This window comes from Salvia miltiorrhiza, chromosome 2, assembly GCF_028751815.1.
Source record: "Salvia miltiorrhiza cultivar Shanhuang (shh) chromosome 2, IMPLAD_Smil_shh, whole genome shotgun sequence".
Lineage (NCBI taxonomy): Eukaryota > Viridiplantae > Streptophyta > Magnoliopsida > Lamiales > Lamiaceae > Salvia > Salvia miltiorrhiza.
The window spans coordinates 29,088,798-29,107,778 of record NC_080388.1 but is presented as its reverse complement, the minus strand read 5'-3'; the positions used below and the strand labels follow the sequence as shown (position 1 = coordinate 29,107,778).

The window sequence follows — 18,981 nt, the reverse complement described above, 5'->3', positions numbered from 1 at the left end:
TTGGTCCTTTGGTGATGACTTCCCACATTCGGCAATATTGAGCAGTGAGATAGCTTTCCAGTCGAAACTTCCATATGTCGTATTTTTCAATACTGAACGTGGGGAGTGATGAGACTCTGTTGTAGTTAGCTTCCATGGCACAAAGAAAAAATAGATAAAGAGCGCAAGTAGTACGAAAAAGAAATTTAACACCCTCTTTTAGAAAATGATCTAGTTTAGTAAAACCGGGTCAAAGAAGTTTGTTCTTGCGAACAACCTGCTCTGAAACCAATTGTTGGGTCCCGGAGGGTTGCTGAACAGGTGTATGAGGGGGGGGAATACACATGTAGGCTATTTTTCAAAAATCTTTCGAAGTTAACTGAAATAGTATCAACTGATACTGAAAGAGTTTGACAAAGAAGAGCAGTTAAGAAATTTCAGTTAAACAACAGAACTTTGACTGATATCCAAAAAGGGACTTCAATCAGGTTTTGAAATAGAGGAGTGTTATGAATCTTACTGATTATCCGAAAATTTATCAGTTAGACTAATAACACTAGCAGTGGAAAAAGTTAAACTTAAGAAATAGCCTTTGTGATTAGCACGTTGTCAGGAGTTTGGTTTCACTTTGCAATTAATCAGTTTCAGTTAAAAAGAAGTTTGTGCACAAATAAGAAAGTAAAACTGAAAAAGAAAAACAACAAAGGATTTTTACGTAGTTCGGAACAAATTCCTACGTCCACGGTCAGTTAAACACACTGACAATCACTCTGGGCTTATGCTTACGGGTGCACGCAAATGTTAAACGAAAAATACAATTTCCAGTACCAACACTCTGGGTTGGATTTCTCGCTCACTCTTAGCACGCTAAGACACAAGTGCCTTTTCTAGCGGGTGGCTAAGATCTCTTGGAGTCAGAACACTGGTCTGAACTCCTCTCTACTCAAACTCTCTTTTCTCTCGGGTTTAAAGGGGTTTCAAGTACCAACTAGATTATAGAGAAAAGGCTCTCTGTAATCGGAAACTTAGTCTTTGGATATTACAAAGAATTTGCCTAAGGAACTAAGAGAATGTATGAAATCAGAGAATTTATTTTGGCTTTGGGAATTCTCTTCTTCGATTCAAAACTTTGAAAGTAGTTAATGGCTGAGTTGCGATTTTGGCAGAGTTTCAGCTTGTGCATTTGAATCGGTGACGATTGTAGTGTTCCTCGAGCTCTATTTATAGGAGAAGTCTTGAATAGATCCGTTGGCTGAGATGGTCTTCAAGAATTCATCTGTTGTGAGAGCAATTTGAATTTGGCTGAGGCTTCAATCTTCGAGGTTCCTTAATTTGGTGAGGAACGACGTCTCAGGTACAAGAGGTAAGGCACCTCTGAAAAGTTATCACCAAAAAGGAAAACTCTGTAGAGAAAGGACAATGTTCAATATCTCTGCATTAAATGCGGCTGTACTTGAAGGTGCGTGGCTTCCTTTATATTCAGGAGTTTCAGTCCGAGGAAGAATGTCAACTGATACTTGACTTGAGTATCAGTCCGTTAAATCCACGTGGCCTACATTATTACTTAAGCCATAACTAATTCTTCAGTAAGTATCTTTTTCAGTCAAAACGCCAGTATTTGACTTGGCCATTTCACAGCTAATTTCAGTTGCTGTAAGGGCTACACCTAGGAGGACTTATATGCACCTTTTCCCATAAAAGAATCAAAATTAGACAAGTTGCTGTAGAGAATCGAAAAATGAAATAATACTTACAAATTAATGTAGTAAAATGAAATCTCATAGATATGCGTGAACCACAAATCTTAAATTTGCAATTCTAGGAAAACATGTTGCTCTTAATCAAAACTAATCTTCAACATTTAGATTCAAAAGCTAAATCAGCAATCCTCCATTCGTCAAATGTTTTTCTTGAAAATCGAGAACTGATTGAAAAGCAAAATAAAGAAAAAGAATGAGTATGGCGGCGGCTGTGTTTTTTTTCTCCGCGGCACAGAGGAGGCGCTGATGTAGGCGAACGGAGGGGGAGGCTTCTGGAGGCGCGTCGAACCAGGGAGGCGGCGCATCGGACCAGGGAAGGTGGCGCGTCGGACCGGGGGAGGCGGTGCGGTGGACTGAGGGCAGGGAAGGCAGACGAGAGAGAGAGAGTGCAACTAGAGATAGAGTGAAAATTTTTAATTTTTAAGGAGGGGTATTTCTGACTTTTTGCTCAAAAATTGGCCATTTTTTAATATTCTTATTTGATAGGCTAGATTTTAATTTTACAATATGAAAGTGGACACTTCTATATATTAACTCTATTTTTATTATGATAAATAGAGGGCTATTTTTATTACTTCACCTCGAGACCTATCTTTTTCAAAATCGGTCCTGATCTAAAATAACATAAGAGCTACATCTGCTTTCACATATCAAATTATATTTTTTGCCTCCTTTTAATTTGTCTTTGGACGTTGAACACACAGAAATAAATTGTGGGAGACATTCTCTGATATTAGTATTATTTGAGATATAGGAATTTGACTTAATTTGGAGAAAATTGAGATTGGTAAAATTGAGAATTTGGAAAAAAAAAATGAGGAGTCTGAATAAGATGTAAAATTTATATAATCTTGAGATTTAAGATAATCTTGTGAATTTGGATTATTTTGAGAATTTGAATAAAAATAATTGATATGTTTTAGATTCATAACTTCAAATAAAAATAAATTTGTTAAAAAAAAAACTAAATGAATGCGAAATTGTGAGAAAGTAAAGAATTTAGTTTGTTTGTGAAAATTAAAAAAAAATTAAGTTTTATTTATAAAGTAAAATTCAGTATGAATTTAATATAATTTATGATTTTTATAAAGAATAAATATAATTAAATTTTATCTAAAAAATCTAAATGACCAATAAGGAATTGCCTGGTGGCAGTGAGACGAGGGTGGGCGTTATAGAAAAAACTTAAGGGTGCCTCCAACAATTATCCCAGTTTCTAGTTTCCAAATTGTCACATCGTTGCCACATCAGCTTTAGAAACCTACCTACTTTTTTCTCTCACATCTCCTTCAACAATAAACCAGTTTCTTACTTTTTAGGGCCCCACCATAATACACAATCCCTCTATATATCTATACATATATTTTCCAATTAATTTTATTTGCATTATTATTTATATATTTTAATTTTATTTTTAAATTAAAATTCTATATTTTAATTATCTAATTTAATAAAATAAAATAAATTTAAAATTAAATAATAATTAAAATTACATTACTAAAATTTAGTCGTTTAACATATTGCAATTGAATCAATTAATACAATTGAAATTAGCCATTTATTCTTTAATTACAAAGCAAAACAATAAATAAATAGAAAAAAAAAAAAGACAAAACAATGAGGCCAAAGCATTAAACAAATGAAAAGGAAAAACAATTAAATGATCCAAAGCTATCATTTAGCCGCAAAACAGAAAAGGAAAAAGAAAATAAAATGGGAAAAGGTGAAAGAGGGGCCCGCATGTATCAGTTTGAAGGTGGGTACAAATTTGCACCTAGTTTTTTCGGTTTCCGTGTTGAAACTGGTTTCCATTTTCTTCAAAGGTAGTTCCAATTTAAGAAACTGCGTAGAAAAAACACAGATGGAGACACCCTAACAATAGAATTATTTTTATTTAAATAAAACATTGAATATAGTTAAATTTGATAAATTTTAATTTTAATTTAATTTTATTTTATTAAGAATCCAATTATGGTACCATGTAGTCATCGAAGTCTTGGGATTGAAATGGTGCCTACCAGTTTCACTGCAATCATCTGCTTCTGCTCTTTGGTTCAGTCCATCGCCTTTCTCAAATCAACCTATGGAGCAGATGATTCCCTTTTTAACAACCAAACCATTGCTATTGGCCAGACTCTGGTTTCTGAAAACCTAGTTTTCGAGCTTGGATTTTTCCGTCCTGGAAAATCGCCGAATGTATTTTTAGGCATATGGTACAAAGCCGTACCTGATACTGTAGTTTGGGTTGCAAACAGAAACAATCCCATCACTGATTCGCAAGGAGTCGTCTTCGCTGTTGCTGGAAACGGCACTCTCCTTATAAGCAGAGATGAAAGCGTTATCTGGTCGGCGAATCCATCAACGGCGGCATCGCGTCCAGTTGTACGGCTCCTAGAAACTGGAAACCTAGTTGTTGTGGACGAGGCGACGGAGGAAGGCTACTACTTATGGCAGAGTTTTGATTTCCCAACTGACACGTGGCTATCAGGGATGAAGATGGTAGATGACCTTGATGCCGGCGTTAGCACTAACTTGACATCATGGAGAAATTGGGATGATCCTTCGCCTGGAGATTTCATGATGAAGATCGAGAACCATGGCATGGGTGAGATGGTGATTTACAGAGGCACAAGGAAAAGAGCACGCACTGGAAAGTGGAATGGCCTCTATTTGAATGGTATACCTCGCTTCCGCAGTAATGTCCCCGGAGCTGAATTGATCTACAAAGAGGGGAGGTTCATATCTATCTTATTTCCTTATCAAAGCTCAATTATCATGAGAGCAACATTAGACGTGTCTGGCTCAATCTACCATTATATTACGAAACCAGGAACGAATAAGTTGAAGCCTGTGTACCCGTTTCCACGAGACATATGCGACGAGTATGGTTACTGCGGTCCCAACGCCATCTGCGCAGTTGACAAGGCACAGAGATGCGAATGTTTCAAAGGATTTTCCCCCAAGTTTAGGAAGGAATGGGAGCTTCGAGACTGGTCTAATGGATGTGGTAGAGTTAGGGCGTTGAATTGCGAGAGTGGAGATGATTTTGTAGAGGTTAGAGGGGTGAAGTATCCTGATATGCTGAGATACTGGTTGAATACTAGCATGAGCCTTGAGCAGTGCAAAGCTGAGTGCTTGAAAAACTGTAACTGCACCGCGTCTGCTCAACCATACATAAGTAATGGAGGCAGAGGCTGCTTGATGTGGTTTGGGGATCTCCTTGATACCAGAGAGGTTTCTGCAGCAGATAGCTTGCAGAATATCTATATTCGAGTACCACTTTCAGAACTAGGTAACTGTTTCTGTCACCCTTCTACATATTTTCTAGCTTAAACAAGAGATAGAGATTTAATGTTAAATCTGCCACCCTTTATTTATACGTAAGAAATATTTTTGAATCTGAACAAGTGTGATCTATATGACCTTCTTACCCTTGTCCCCCCCTCTTTCTCCAGTAGCAGGAAACCCAAAAAACAGAACCGAAGGCCTCGATAATCACTGTTCTTGTTGATTTTGCATGTAGATTTTAACTCCAATTTGGAGACAAAGAAAGCGACTACTAATTTAATACTAATATCAATTGCTACTGGAGTCCTTGTCTCGAGTTTTATCAACGGAGGTTTTCTTTTACTGACAAGATGGAAGCAGCAAGGTAACAACAATGACTTGTGTAATGGACTCTTCTTGAAAATTCTGTTATAATGTTCAGATTATGCAGTCGACCAGATCATGAGGCATTAGTTCTTTTGTCTTTTCATGCTTCATAGCACTAAAGAGGAAGAAGAACGAGGATATAGAATTGCCTTTGATCAAAATGGCAGCTATTCTAGAAGCAACAAACAATTTCTCCGAAGACAATGTGATAGGAGTAGGAGGTTTTGGTCCTGTTTATAAGGCAAGCAACCTTGACACATTCTACGGCTTGAGCATTGCCTCTACTTTAGCATAGATCCTTACTCCCATATTATCATGCATATGCAGGGCAATCTGGCACCTGGAGAAGAAGTTGCAATCAAAAGATTGTCTAAAACTTCTCAACAGGGTCTTGAAGAGTTCAAGAATGAAGTCATCTTTATTGCCAAGCTTCAGCATAGAAACCTCGTCAGGCTTCTTGGATGTTGCATTGAAGTGGATGAAATGATGCTAATATATGAATACCTACAGAATAAGAGCTTGGATAATTTTGTTTTTGGTGCTGGCCAAATATATCCCTCATCCTTTTGTTTGTTTAGATTCAATACATTTATCCTACCATATAGTTGAAGTGTTATAAAGTACTTGATCATGTGCAGATCAAGATCGAAGGACACTTTTGACATGGCCTAAGCGCTTTGACATTATCATGGGAATCGCAAAGGGAATGCTTTATCTCCACCATGATTCCAGGGTAAAGATTATCCACCGGGATCTAAAAGCAAGTAACATTTTACTAGATGCTACTTTAAATCCAAAAATATCAGACTTTGGCTTAGCAAGAACATTTGAAGAGGATCAATGTCTATCTAGAACAAAGAGAGTTGTTGGAACATTGTAAGTTTTCTTTCATCTCATGAAAGCACATTGCTATTTTCCATGGTGGCCTAATTATTGATTCTTTTTCATGCAGTGGCTATATGGCTCCAGAATATGCATTTCACGGGAAATTCTCTGTGAAGTCTGACATCTATAGTCTTGGAGTGGTACTGCTAGAGATAATAAGTGGGAAAAAGATCAATGGATTTCAACACAACGATCATTGTCATACTCTCCTAGACCATGTATTCCTCTTTCTACAAATGTCTGTTGATATCCTATGAAAAAGTGTTTTTCAGAGAGTAAACTTAACCGGTGGCAATTGGTGCAGGCATGGCTGCTATGGAAAGAGAAGAGGATTATGGAAATGATGGACGAGTGTTTGAAGGAAACATGTGTTGAATCCCAAGTGAAGAGATGCATACATGTGGGGTTATTATGCGTTCAAAATTTGGCAGAGGATAGACCAATCATGCCATCAGTGGTTTTAATGTTAGCAACTGATGGAGCGATCCTGCCTGAACCTAATGAGCCTGGATATTACATTGGAGGAAGCTATATCCCTCCACCAAGTTGGAAACCGCCTACTATTAAGTCCGAGAGTGGCACACTTACCATTACCGACTTGGAGGCCAGATGAGATATTGCTACTTAATTGCTCTGTGTATTTGAGCTCCTAGACCAGCCACCTGGTTGGTTGGAAATTCTATGTTTATGTTCACATAATTCGGAGATGTAAGATGAGTTCAAGTTTAGAAAGATAGATTAAAAGATTGCATATAATGATATAATTTCCTAGTTTGTTTCTAACTTTGGTCTTCGTGTAAATGTTTCTAACTCCAGAACTATAATTTGAAGAATATTTAGAATTGTTAATGGTGTGAAATATGCAGAATGAATAGTGAAAACTAAATATTACTAGCAATTAATTTACTTTCAATAAATTTTAGCTAATTTTGACATAAAGAAATTTAGATATTCCTATTTAACTTTAATAGAAGAGACTTAAATTCCTTGTTTCACTTCACCACAAACACTCCCTCTCTCCACCTAACACATAACGCTAGGAATGTCAATCCAACCCGAAATTTGTGGGTTGGGTCGAATAGACCGACAATTAGCATTATGTAAATTCATGATTTTGGCATTAAATTTTTTTGATTTAATATTTTTTTATATTTGAGTAAATTCATGATTTTGTATGAAATGTTCATTTAAATTTTAGTTTGACACTTTACTTATATTATGGTGTTACAAGAACTAAGAGGCAACGAATATATTTATAAAATTTAGGAAGATAAAAACATATTCCAAGTCGATGTGCATAATGAAATGCTATGTTTGGAAGGCAAATACACATGCATTTTTGTTGTCAAGAATCTTGTTTGCAAAGACACAAATCAACAGCAATGACATCTTGAAAGATAAAACCAAAATCACGCCTCCTGCGGACTTTGAACTACTTAAACAGACAAAGCCAGAAAGCATGTGGGTGAGTTTCTATCTTCATTTGGAAAAGGAAGAAAGCGGCATTTTTAACCTTGTTTAGGCAGAAGGAGGCGATCCTGGCCTTCTATCAACTTTGCAGATCGGATCACATCCCCCGTCTTGATCTCAGATAATGTTTCTCGCCCTGTTGTCGTGTAACTGTGAAACATGGAAATACTACTTCAGAAAGTAGTAAATTGGCTTCCTAGATTTTTCTATTCTTGTACGCAGAATATCTGATGATGAACTAAGAATTGATGACATTAAAGATACGTACCCAAAGACAGAAAATTGGCCTTCGTCGAAGGATAGCCCTCCAAGACCAGCCTGCCAACATAGACTTACTTGATTTAATCTCATTTCAAGAAAAAATATGGGAGAAAATAATCAAGTTCATACTGCTCACATTTCTCTTGTCATAGAGATAGAAGAAAAACTGGTTTGGTGAAGAATACTCCTCAGAGTCCGGATTATGAGCCATGACCACTGCTCCATAAACTGATAGCGGAAGCACAGGCAGCTCCCCGTCCTTCATATGGAAATTTGAACGTCAATCACTGTAGCGAAAATTGAAGCTTAGGCTGCATTATTCAATAAAATAGACGAGCTTTCAGTAAACCTGGACACTTAGAGTCGTTTTGTAGAGTGGCTCAAATTGCCCTGATGGCATTATTTCGAGGGGGACTACATATCCCTTGTCCTTTCCTAGCTTGCTGTCTGAGAGAATGGCTTGGTCCGTGCAATTTAGTTTCATGCCATCATACACCCCTTCAACCACCTAACATTATTTCAAAAACCAAGTTGAGAATCATTTCTTCGATAAGCAGAGAGAAGATATGATGCATACAGATGAAAGCCAAAGACTTCTGAGCAACAATATGTAAAGCAAAGTAAAACGAAATGTAATCAAGATCTTTTCATGTTGTGGCAGTTACCATGGCCCAAAGTTTACCCATTTATTCGATTACAGATCTTCTGAGTGAGCACGTAAAGTCAGCAAAGCTTTGTGGAATGCTTATCCTGCTGAGATATGTTCCAGTTTGTAGCTGTCTGTCTGCAGCCACTTAACCAAGTATTTTCTTTTTATAGAAAATCCAAATTAGAGCTGATTTTATTTCTATATGTGCTAAGCTGATCTATCATATGGTGCAACTAGCAAAATGCTTATCTAATAAGGCAATTATTTTGACCATTATTTTAGGTTGTCTTGTTCTATACTTTTGATTGATTGAGAGAAGAATCCAGAGGTCAAAACTAAATGCTAGGTAACATAAAAAGTCATAAGAGGAAAATGGCTTAGGTGAGTAATAGTGCATAGTTTTCACCGTGAAAGAACAATGGGAGGTACGTAAAAGGAAGAAGTGAGATTCCACTACCTTACCAGTTTTGCGAAATTCCCTGCAGTAAGAGGCGCTGAATACCCATCTACGACAACCTAAAGAGAGATGATTTGTAAGAAAAAGGCTTACTTGTAGCATGGCACAGAAGCCCCATGCATCTATCTAGTGATGTTAATAGTAATACTGATCAAATGATGGACATGCACAGAACATCATGAGACAAAATGCGCCCATTATTTTATGTACGGTAGATTTGAGCTGTGCCTTTCAGTAGTTTGGCATAATATAAGACAGTTTATCCAGTTCCAACATTGGCTGAAAGGTATTTGGTACACCTGAAGTATAGCAGTGGTTCTGGGTTGGCCACCAGCTTCTGGAGAAAACGTTGAGCCATCTCCTTTCTCGATAGCAAATTCAACTACTGCTCTCCCTGTAAGCCTTTCAGAAATTGTACAATATCAGCCACAATGCGTAAACCACTTCAATAGAAGCAGCAAAGATATCATGTTGAGGCAAAATTGCCATAAGATAGATTATACAGAGCATCGAACAGCAATAAATAGAGAACTTCTAAAAGAAAATTGAAAATGTTATGAGAAGTAAGATGATTACCTTGGGTAGTTTTTGTATTGCTCAGGCAACAAAAATGATAATCCTGGAGCCTGTTGACAAATACATCCTTGACACATCACTGATCAATTGTGAACATGTAACTAGTCAAACCAGATAAAAGGCAAACTGCAGAAAGAATAAGTACAAATTTGCAGATTTTTCTCTCCCTGCCTGCCTAGCTAAATTTTATGAAGCTAGGTTTAAGCAATTATTCAGTTATTGAATGCAATCACAAATACCTGTAGCAACTCCAACTGTGCAACAGTATCCAGCGTAGTTGCCAGGCCAACTGAAACCTTGTCTGCATCTTTATCCTTGATATACTGAAGAAGGGTTTTCAACCCACCCTGAATAGATGAAAAAAATCTTTCTTATTTCCGTGCTTATCGTTACCAAAATCTCATCAGCACAGCCTTGATTTAAAAGATTTCTAGTTTTGCTGTAAGTTGCACCTGCCACACAAGAATGATTATGGAATGGAACTAAGTTCTGCGATTTGGTTTTTGGAGGGTTAGAAATAAATGGAATTGAAGTTTTAGAATGCTTATTACTGAATGTGTAAGAAACAAGTAATGACATTCCCCATTTTTTTCTTTAGTTGAGGCTTCGAGCTGGGTTTAACTGAATCAACAAAAATATAGTCACCCAACCAGTGTCAGAAATCTGCCTTATCTGGTGAAAAGGAAAAGACTTGACAGAGCCATTAAGCAGATTGTGAGGAGTTGTGAGATTTTCATAAGAAATAGTTGGAATCTTGAGGGCCATAATGCAGAACTGCTAGGAGCTTTCTTTCTTGCTCAGAGAAGATTAGGAAAATTAATTTGATTGACTTAGATCATATACAATGCCTAAGATGTCTTTTACCTAAGATGGGTTATTTTTCTCAAAGACCATTGCTGAAAGGAAGTAATTGCAAGAACATACATGAGATGATAAGCGATTTCACAACTAAGAACTCGAATAGAAGAGGAATAAATTGAACCACCATCTGCTGTTGTTAAGTAGTAAAATAGAAGGAATTTGGGAACTACGTTAATTTGGTACCACAGGAACACTGTGCAGGGACAAAGAAACCTAATGTATAAGATACCCTAAGAGCAGAAACTGCAATCTACCTGTCCATCTGTCAGAGATGCATAAAGAATCGAACCATTCTCTCTAAATTCAACAGGCATGCTAGACAAAATGGATTCTTTTTCATCCAAAGCAATCTGAAAAGAAAAAGAACAAAGCGGATGGTAAGAAACTAAGCCTACAGGAAACAAAAGGAAGATATAGTTAAAACTCAAAAATATTAATGGATCAGTACATCATCTCATTGAAAGAAGCAGCAAAGTGGCAGGTGATGAAGACAAACAAATCAACATCCCCATACAACAATGAGGTTAAGCTAAATTTAACCCACAAGTGAAGGCAAAAATGTAGATATAATATTAACACATCCCTTACAAAACCACATTCTTTTGTCACCTACAGAATGCATTACAGAACAAAAAACAATATCCAACATATGAAGCAGGTTTTCTACCTATCTTAGAACAGATGGTAACTAAATGAAGGCCATGTCATAAACTTAGTCCATAAAAGATACACTCCATCTCTTGTGAAATTATGAACCAGTAGTCTTAGAAGAAAAAAGTCAAGTATTACCTTTAGAGCTTTCTTAACATTACCCTCCATAGTTCCAAATGGCTTCCTTTGTGGAATCCTTAGCAGGTATGATATATCCTCCAGAGAATCCTTTAACAAAGATGTGAATGCTATGTTTTTTTGGTTATTAAATTCAGCTTAACCTTTTAATATCAAAATACTTAAATGAAAAGTCATTGTTCTTCAAACCTGTATGGCTTTCATATCTTTGTTAGCAGGGATAGCTCTTCTTAAAGCCAGTTCTCCAGTCCGAGGAATTTTTGTCTCTGGGGAATAAAGTACTGCTTCAGCTGGAGGAATGAGCCAATAATCGTGTTCTGTCAAAGGTACTGGTGATGTCAGTTGGAGAAAGAGGATGCTGACAGCAAAAACTTTCTCAAACGGCTTCCTTCCTATTTCCATCCATGTCTTCAGGTCGGGGCAGTAATTGCACCCATTCCTTAGCTCCTGCATGAAATACAATTCATGTAAGGTGCTGATGTTAATCTTGGACATAACAATGCATGAGTTTACAACCAGAAAGAAGGAGAACCCAAAGTTGGCGATGACATCCAGAAATAATTCTTAGCTATCATCTTTGAACACAAATCCTCGTATAATAATAATAATAATAATAATAATAATAATAATAATAATAATAATAATAATAATAATAAATGATATTTCGATATTTTACCAAGCGTTATCAGTAAATTAAAAAAAATCTAAAATCTAATAATAATAATAATAATAATAATAATAAAACATTTTAGTACAATATTAGAACATTATGCTATGCTTTTAGCATCGTACTTGCTGATGCCAATTTTTCATCAAATCTTAGTCCCCTCTGGAAGATAAATAACAATAAACCGAGACCACTTAGACTTAGGATCTTTCCAGCATAATCCTACTTGCACTCTATGCTGTGAACTTGAAGGTCAATGTGCATATTAGTAAACGAATACTACTTGATAACTTATTGTTAGTACCCAAATGAATATTCAAAAAGACTGATTTATGCATTTTAAATCTTAGTTAGTTTCATAATTATCATTAGTTAAGACATTTTTATATGGCAACCAAAATCATTTTTTGCAAGTATGCAGATATGTTTTGTAAAAGATCAAGTCATACCATCAAGGAAAAAATCCAAATCAAATGGGCTAGCATTTGGCAATAACTCATAGCATATGAATATTAACAGGAGTCCTCCATGTACTTCAAGAGCACATTCTAAATGAAAAAATTCCAATAGTTAAGGAGAATCCTCTGCGATCAAGTCATCCTGCGCTAAGATCATCCCAGAGCAACGGTTGATTTGGAATAAGGCACGAAGACCAAATAAATGTTACTCAAGTTATTAAAAAAAAAAATCAGGCGTGGAGGCGATCAAGCAGAAGAGTTCTAGAATGCAAGAATTAGCGAATCAATTAGAGATTGCATTCTCATGCTTTATTTTGACCTGATGATATTCTCATCTGCAATATTTTTGTGTTTGTGATTTTCCAGGCATGAATTTGAGTTACAATTCACACAAACCAACTACGGCGCCAAATGCAATGCTCCATATAGGTTCTGGTTAATGTGCAGAACAAACAATGCCTTTAAATTTTTTCCTATTAAAATCTTATTTTAATAATGTGCAGAACAAACAAACAATGCTAATGCAATCACTGTCACTACTCAGGCACACTGAACAATTCGTACATGTTGCAGTTAGAGAGAGTAAAATACTAAGCACGCAATATTCTAAGGGATCAATGCGGACTAACCGTGGGGCCATAATCCTTAATCGCCAAAATGCGATTGAATTTGCTGGAGATACGCGGTCGATTGAAACGGGTAGAGCCAAAAGGAGTATAAACTTGAGGAAGTGGAAGGGGTGAGAGGTTGTTAAGAGAGAAGAGTGAAGGTGATAAAGGAACGGCCATGAACGGGAGTTGGTAGTTGTTGTTGATGATGATGTTGTTTTGGCGCGCCTCATCCAAAGCCTAATCTACTCTCTCTCTCTCATCATCTTTATACTACACCGCCAGGCTCTCATTTTTTCACTTGAAAATTAATTTAAACTTATTTAATGTCTCACACAATTAGCGGCACCACTATTGTTCAAAAAGTTTATATTGGGTTCCATCCATTCTCTGGCAATTGGTAGGGGTGTAATCGAACTGAGCCGAACCGAATAGTGGTGTGCTCAAATTTGGTTTGTTAAGTATCGAATCGAATCCCGAACTTTACTTACCGAATACTTTGAGGCTCACGAGCGGCTCACGAGCCTAATCGAGCCTATACGAACTTTCTAAATTTATATTTATATTTAAAATATTGATTATTTTATTTTAAAAATAAATTATTTTATTTAAAATAATAAATATATTAATTATTTTCTTATAACAAATGAAATTAATTAGAGAGATTTAATACAATTATTATTAATTTTAGTGGATAAATATAAGTTATGTCTACTAATAATTTATATTTTACAAGCTGAATCACTTGACGAGCATGTTCACGAGCTAACGAGCCGAATACTACTAAGCTCAAGTTTGGTTTGTTTATTTTACGAGCTTCTCTAAACGAACTTGAACGAGCTTTTCTCGAGCCGAGCTCCGAATAGTTCGCGAGCGGTTTGATTTGTTTACAGCCCTAGCAATTGGGTCAATTCTGTATGTGCAATTATAAATTTGTAATTCATTTATTTGTGTTTTTCCAAGAAATGTTATCAATGTTAAATTGTTAATATTAAACTTTTAAGGGGTATTGACATTGGATATATATATATATATAGGAGAGAGTTCAATGGAGACCACTCCCCTATATACAGAATGAAGATCAAATCTGATTCCTTGATCTAACTTAATCTAATGGTGGTAATTTAATTGATTAAATTTATTAATTTTCATTTATTTTATAATCAAAAGGTTAAGCATGTCATTTTCTATTTAACCCTAATCTCACTCACTCTCTCTCATTCACGCTCTCTCTCTATCTCTCTCTCAATCACTCTCCCCCCTCCCCCGCCGCCTCCCCAATCCCCTGCTGCTCCGCCGCCTCCCCATCTCTCCTACTGCTCCGCCGCCTCCCTCCCTGCCACCTTCCCAATCGCCTCCATCTCTCCTGCTGCTGCTCCGCCGCCTTCCTCCCCGCCACCTTCCCAATCGCCTCCATCTCTCCTGCTGCTGCTCCGCCGCCTCCCCAATCGCCTCCATCTCTCCTCCTGTTGCTCCGCCGCCTCCCCAATCGTCGTGGGCACCTCCTCCTCTGCTCCGCTAGTTCATGCACCCATCTGTACTTCGATCGGCGGCAGCAACGACCGCAAATTAAAAAAATATTTCTCATCTTAAATATGCTTTGCACCTTGAATTTAATTTGGCTAATTAATTAATTAGTTGGCCAAATAAATACTTCCATCAAAATTTTAACTTAATTTGATTAATAGTAATTAAGCATATAGATGATATATATATATATATATATATATATATATATATATATATATATATATATATATAGGGGAGGGCTACAGTAAAAACACTTCTTAAAATATAAATATAAACGTTTTTTAATGTACGAATTTTATCCAACATGGTTACGAATTGTGAAAAATAAATTTATGCTACCTTTGGGATTTGAACCCAGGACCACGAATTCATCCAAAAGGGTTACGAATCAACCGTAGATCTTGATGATCTAAGGGCTGAAAATCATTTATATTTTATACACTTAAGATTGTTTTTATTCTAGCCCTCCCCTATATATATATATACATGATTTTTATTATAAATATTATATGTAATATAAAATTTGAATCCCATTGTAATTTTTTTCATCAGACTTCATCAATTGAAATCTCACATTGATTTTTGACATTCTGTTAAGATATAACATAATGTATTAGTTTACGTAAAGCAAATTTTCTAAGCGTATTCTATGAATGATAAGCGTATTAAAATTTAAAATATACATCAGAAAAATTAAATTTATTACTTGTTCTAATATTTTTATTTAGATGTTTAATTTGTGAAGTCTAATAAAAATTGATGTATAATATAAAATCTGGTTAAAAAATTACAAATTATATTATTCAATTATAAAATCGTATCATATTATTTATATTTTTATATGACTTCATATTATGATATATGTATAGCCATAAACTCCCTCTGTCCCAGCTTTTAGTATCCAACTTTCCTTTTTTGACCATCCCACATTTTAGTATTCATTTCTATTTTAAGTAAAAGTAGGTGGGACCATTACTCCACTTTAATTATTTTAACACTCACATAAAAGGTGAGACTCTTATTCCACTCATAACACACACAATCACTTTATTAAAATTCGTGTCACTCTCAATTGGATACTAAAAATCGGGACGGAGGGAATACAACATTTTATTGGATTAGTTGGATAGCACATTATTAATTGTGTTAACGGGCAAAACTACCCACATTCATAACCTATCTATCAAAATTACCCACCTTTATGATAAATATATTCAATCTACCCAAAACAAAAGTGATGTTGATAGATTTGCATTGTTTTTTGTAAAAGTTCTTACAATTTTCTTACACAAGTACAATTGTGTAAGAAAAGTGTAAGATTGTTAGTTGAAAATTGTACAAAATATGAGAAATATACATTTGTTTTTTAAAATTAATTTATTTTCTTATTAATTTATTCGAAGTAATTAATTAATTAATTAATTAATTCTATGTTATTATTATTATTAAATAGGATTTTATTAAAAGAAGAAAAGGAAAACAAAACCTAGAACCCTTGAGAGCACATAAGAGCAAACTAAGGGCCGAGCCTCATTAAAACCCTTTTAACGCAAACCCGTGAGAGATAATCCTTAAAAGGGAAAAAGAGTACTCGTCTAAAGAGATCCGTGCGGGAGCGGAAGTGAGACAGCTTCAAAAGTTCCGGCCTAACCATCACCTCTAAGCTGCTCGGCTCCCCAACGCAGAAAAGACGCGAGCCAAAAAAGAACAACAATAAACAAACCCAAGTAGAAAACAATAAAAGCAAAGCTAAAAGGAAACGGACACCAAAGAAGTGCCCCACACCCAACAACTTGAAAAACCCCTCGACCATCTGCATGGGAGCAAAATCAAACCCACGACCCATGCAGCTCGGAAGGCTCTAACGCAAACGGCAACAAAGCACCATTCGCGGAGACACCAAAGAGACGATCAGCCACGCTCCAGCCCCAAGCGCACCTGGAAACTGAACAAAAAACGCGGCTGTCAGCCCAACCCAAACTCCAAAAACAACAACCACCATCGAGCATCAAGGAATCGTGCGAATCTGGCTATGGGAAGCCATATCTCGACGGACGGCCGTCTTAATCTTATCAATAGCGTGCGGCCACCAACCCTCCATCCTCTGCGGGTTAGCCATAATGTCCACGGCAGTGTTCCCTTCGCGATATATGTGGGTTACCTGAAGACGGAAGTTTTGAAGGCATTTAAGAATTGTTTTCCAGGCCGCAACAAACCTCCAAGGGACAACCGTAGCGCGCTTTTGAAGCAGATTAACCACGTAAGTAGAATCCGCCTCGATCCAAAGATCCTTCCACCCCCGCGCCTGCGCAATTTGAACGGTAGAGATGATCGCCAGCAGCTCAGCTTCGAACGCAAAACCAATTCCGCCTTTGAAGTGAAAACAGCCTCTAACACAATTGAAGCTATCCCGGAAAACACCACCAGCAGCAATAAGCCCCGGCGCCCCCGACGCAGAACCGTCGGTGTTCACTTTAATCCAGGGAGCAGTGGGGGGCCACCAATGCACCTCAATGAAATTTGGGGGAGGAGAAACTCGAGCCTTAATCCCAATCGCACGAAGAATAAGATAATCCTGCCAATTATTATCCATATGACCAAGCTTCTTGAAATTGTAATCTATATCACAGAAGGCCACCTTGACCGTATGAATAATGCGGCGAGCTTCGAAAACTTGGTTATCATGAATACACCTGTTTCTTTGCATCCAGATAGCCCAAATGATAGTAATAATACCGGCTTTCCAGAAGCTATTGGAGAGAGAGCTAAGCTTATAATTCCAGGCCTCCGCAAGAAAACTATGTATGCCCATAGCGTGCATCCCACGTCTATAATTAAACCAATCAAGAAAAAAGCTCCAGACCTCCTTCACACGCCGGCACTCCCAGAAGAGGTGATCAAGAGATTCAGCATCTTCAAAACATAAAGTGCAAAAATTGGGCATGATCATACCTTGCCTGATTAAACGGTCATAAGTAGGCATTCGGTTATGCAGAAGCCTCCAACACACCAACGATCTTCGGACCGGTATGTAATTCTCCCAAAGCCACGAACCCCAAAACACCTTAGGAAAACGGCTGCAATGATTTTTAAAAGCCAGAGCAGCAGTAACATTCCCATGCAAAGAAGGTTTCCAGAATCTGACATCTTTATCTTCACCCAAAGGAAGAAGCAAGATATCGCAAATAATATCAGGAAACTCGTTGACAAAAGCTTGCGTGAAGTGCCACACACCATCATGAAAATAATCCGCCACCGACTGCTTAAAGAAAGGAAGCATATAATTCGGGATGCCACATCTATTAGCAAGAGTATATTCGAGCCAGTCATCATGCCAGAAAGAAGTCGAAATCCCATCACCAATGTGAGTGTAAGTATGTTCAATAAGATCTCTGACTTCTTCTTTTAATCCAAGCCAAATCGAGGAGCTCGCCACCTGCATCTTCCCACGACCAAAGCGATCGAGATAACGTCCTCGCAGACTATCAAACCCAAAATCATGCCCTTGAATCAACTTCCAAGCCATTTTCATCAGGAAACATTTGTTGAGTAGAGCGAAAGATCTGATTTCGAGCCCCCCTTCTTCTTTGATGGCACATACACGCGCCCATTTGACAGGGCAAGACGGCAAAGTTCTGACATTTTTGGTCCAGAGAAAGTTCCGGCAAGAAGAGTCCAACTCCTTGAGGAGCGAGCGAGGCCATTTGTAAATCATCATGGAATGCGTAAGAGAGCTTTGAATCACAGACTGGATCAAGCAGAGTCTTCCAGCCATCGACAGCTGAAGACCCTTCCATCTAGAGAACTTATGCAGAATGCGATCCTGAATAAAACGAAGATGAGAAGCACGGGCACGTCCCTTAAAGATCGGAACTCCGAGATAGATGAAAGGAAGCTTGCTAGGAACGAACTGAAGAATTCCCTCAATCGCCCGTTTAGTAGAGATAGCAACCTGATCCGCGAAGAAGATTTGAGACTTCTCTTGACTAACGATCTGCCCGGAAAAATGGCCATAATAATCCAGAATTTTCCACAAAGTATGCGCATTACTAATAGTGGCTTTGCAAAACACCAGAATGTCATCAGCGTAAAAGAAATGAGTGATAAACTCATTTTCCCTACTAAATTTCATCGGCAAAAAATGCCCAGAATTGACGCAATTAGTAATCAGAACGCTCAACACATCTTCCGCTATACCAAAAAGAATCGGTGACAAGGGATCGCCTTGTCGAACCCCACGCGAACAACTAAAGAAACCATGAAGATTCCCATTGTAAAGGATGGAAATCCTGGCCGAGTGTAAGATAACCTCAATCCACCGAACAAACCTAGCATGATAACCAGCAACTCTGAGGACATTCAACAGAAAGCTCCAAT

General features: G+C 37.3%; 2 protein-coding genes across 2 annotated transcripts; one reads left to right on the top strand and one right to left on the bottom strand.

Annotated features, from left to right (window-relative positions):
* The first annotated feature begins 3,270 nt into the window (after positions 1-3,270).
* On the top strand, positions 3,271-7,127 carry LOC131013227 (G-type lectin S-receptor-like serine/threonine-protein kinase At4g27290). Its single transcript, XM_057941305.1, has 7 exons — positions 3,271-5,031; positions 5,263-5,391; positions 5,507-5,634; positions 5,721-5,931; positions 6,032-6,269; positions 6,346-6,496; positions 6,583-7,127. The coding sequence occupies exons 1-7, from the start codon at positions 3,711-3,713 to the stop codon at positions 6,889-6,891; spliced, it is 2,487 nt and encodes an 828-aa protein (XP_057797288.1). The 5' UTR covers positions 3,271-3,710; the 3' UTR covers positions 6,892-7,127.
* A 385-nt stretch (positions 7,128-7,512) lies between these two features.
* LOC131013229 (peptidyl-prolyl cis-trans isomerase CYP37, chloroplastic) lies at positions 7,513-13,363 on the bottom strand. The gene is made up of 12 exons (XM_057941306.1): positions 13,096-13,363; positions 11,531-11,788; positions 11,342-11,431; positions 10,807-10,902; positions 9,931-10,038; positions 9,692-9,741; positions 9,415-9,517; positions 9,121-9,174; positions 8,359-8,517; positions 8,146-8,268; positions 8,017-8,066; positions 7,513-7,898 (listed from the first exon to the last, which is right to left on the bottom strand). The coding sequence occupies exons 1-12, from the start codon at positions 13,252-13,254 to the stop codon at positions 7,787-7,789; spliced, it is 1,362 nt and encodes a 453-aa protein (XP_057797289.1). The 5' UTR covers positions 13,255-13,363; the 3' UTR covers positions 7,513-7,786.
* Positions 13,364-18,981: the final 5,618 nt, after the last annotated feature.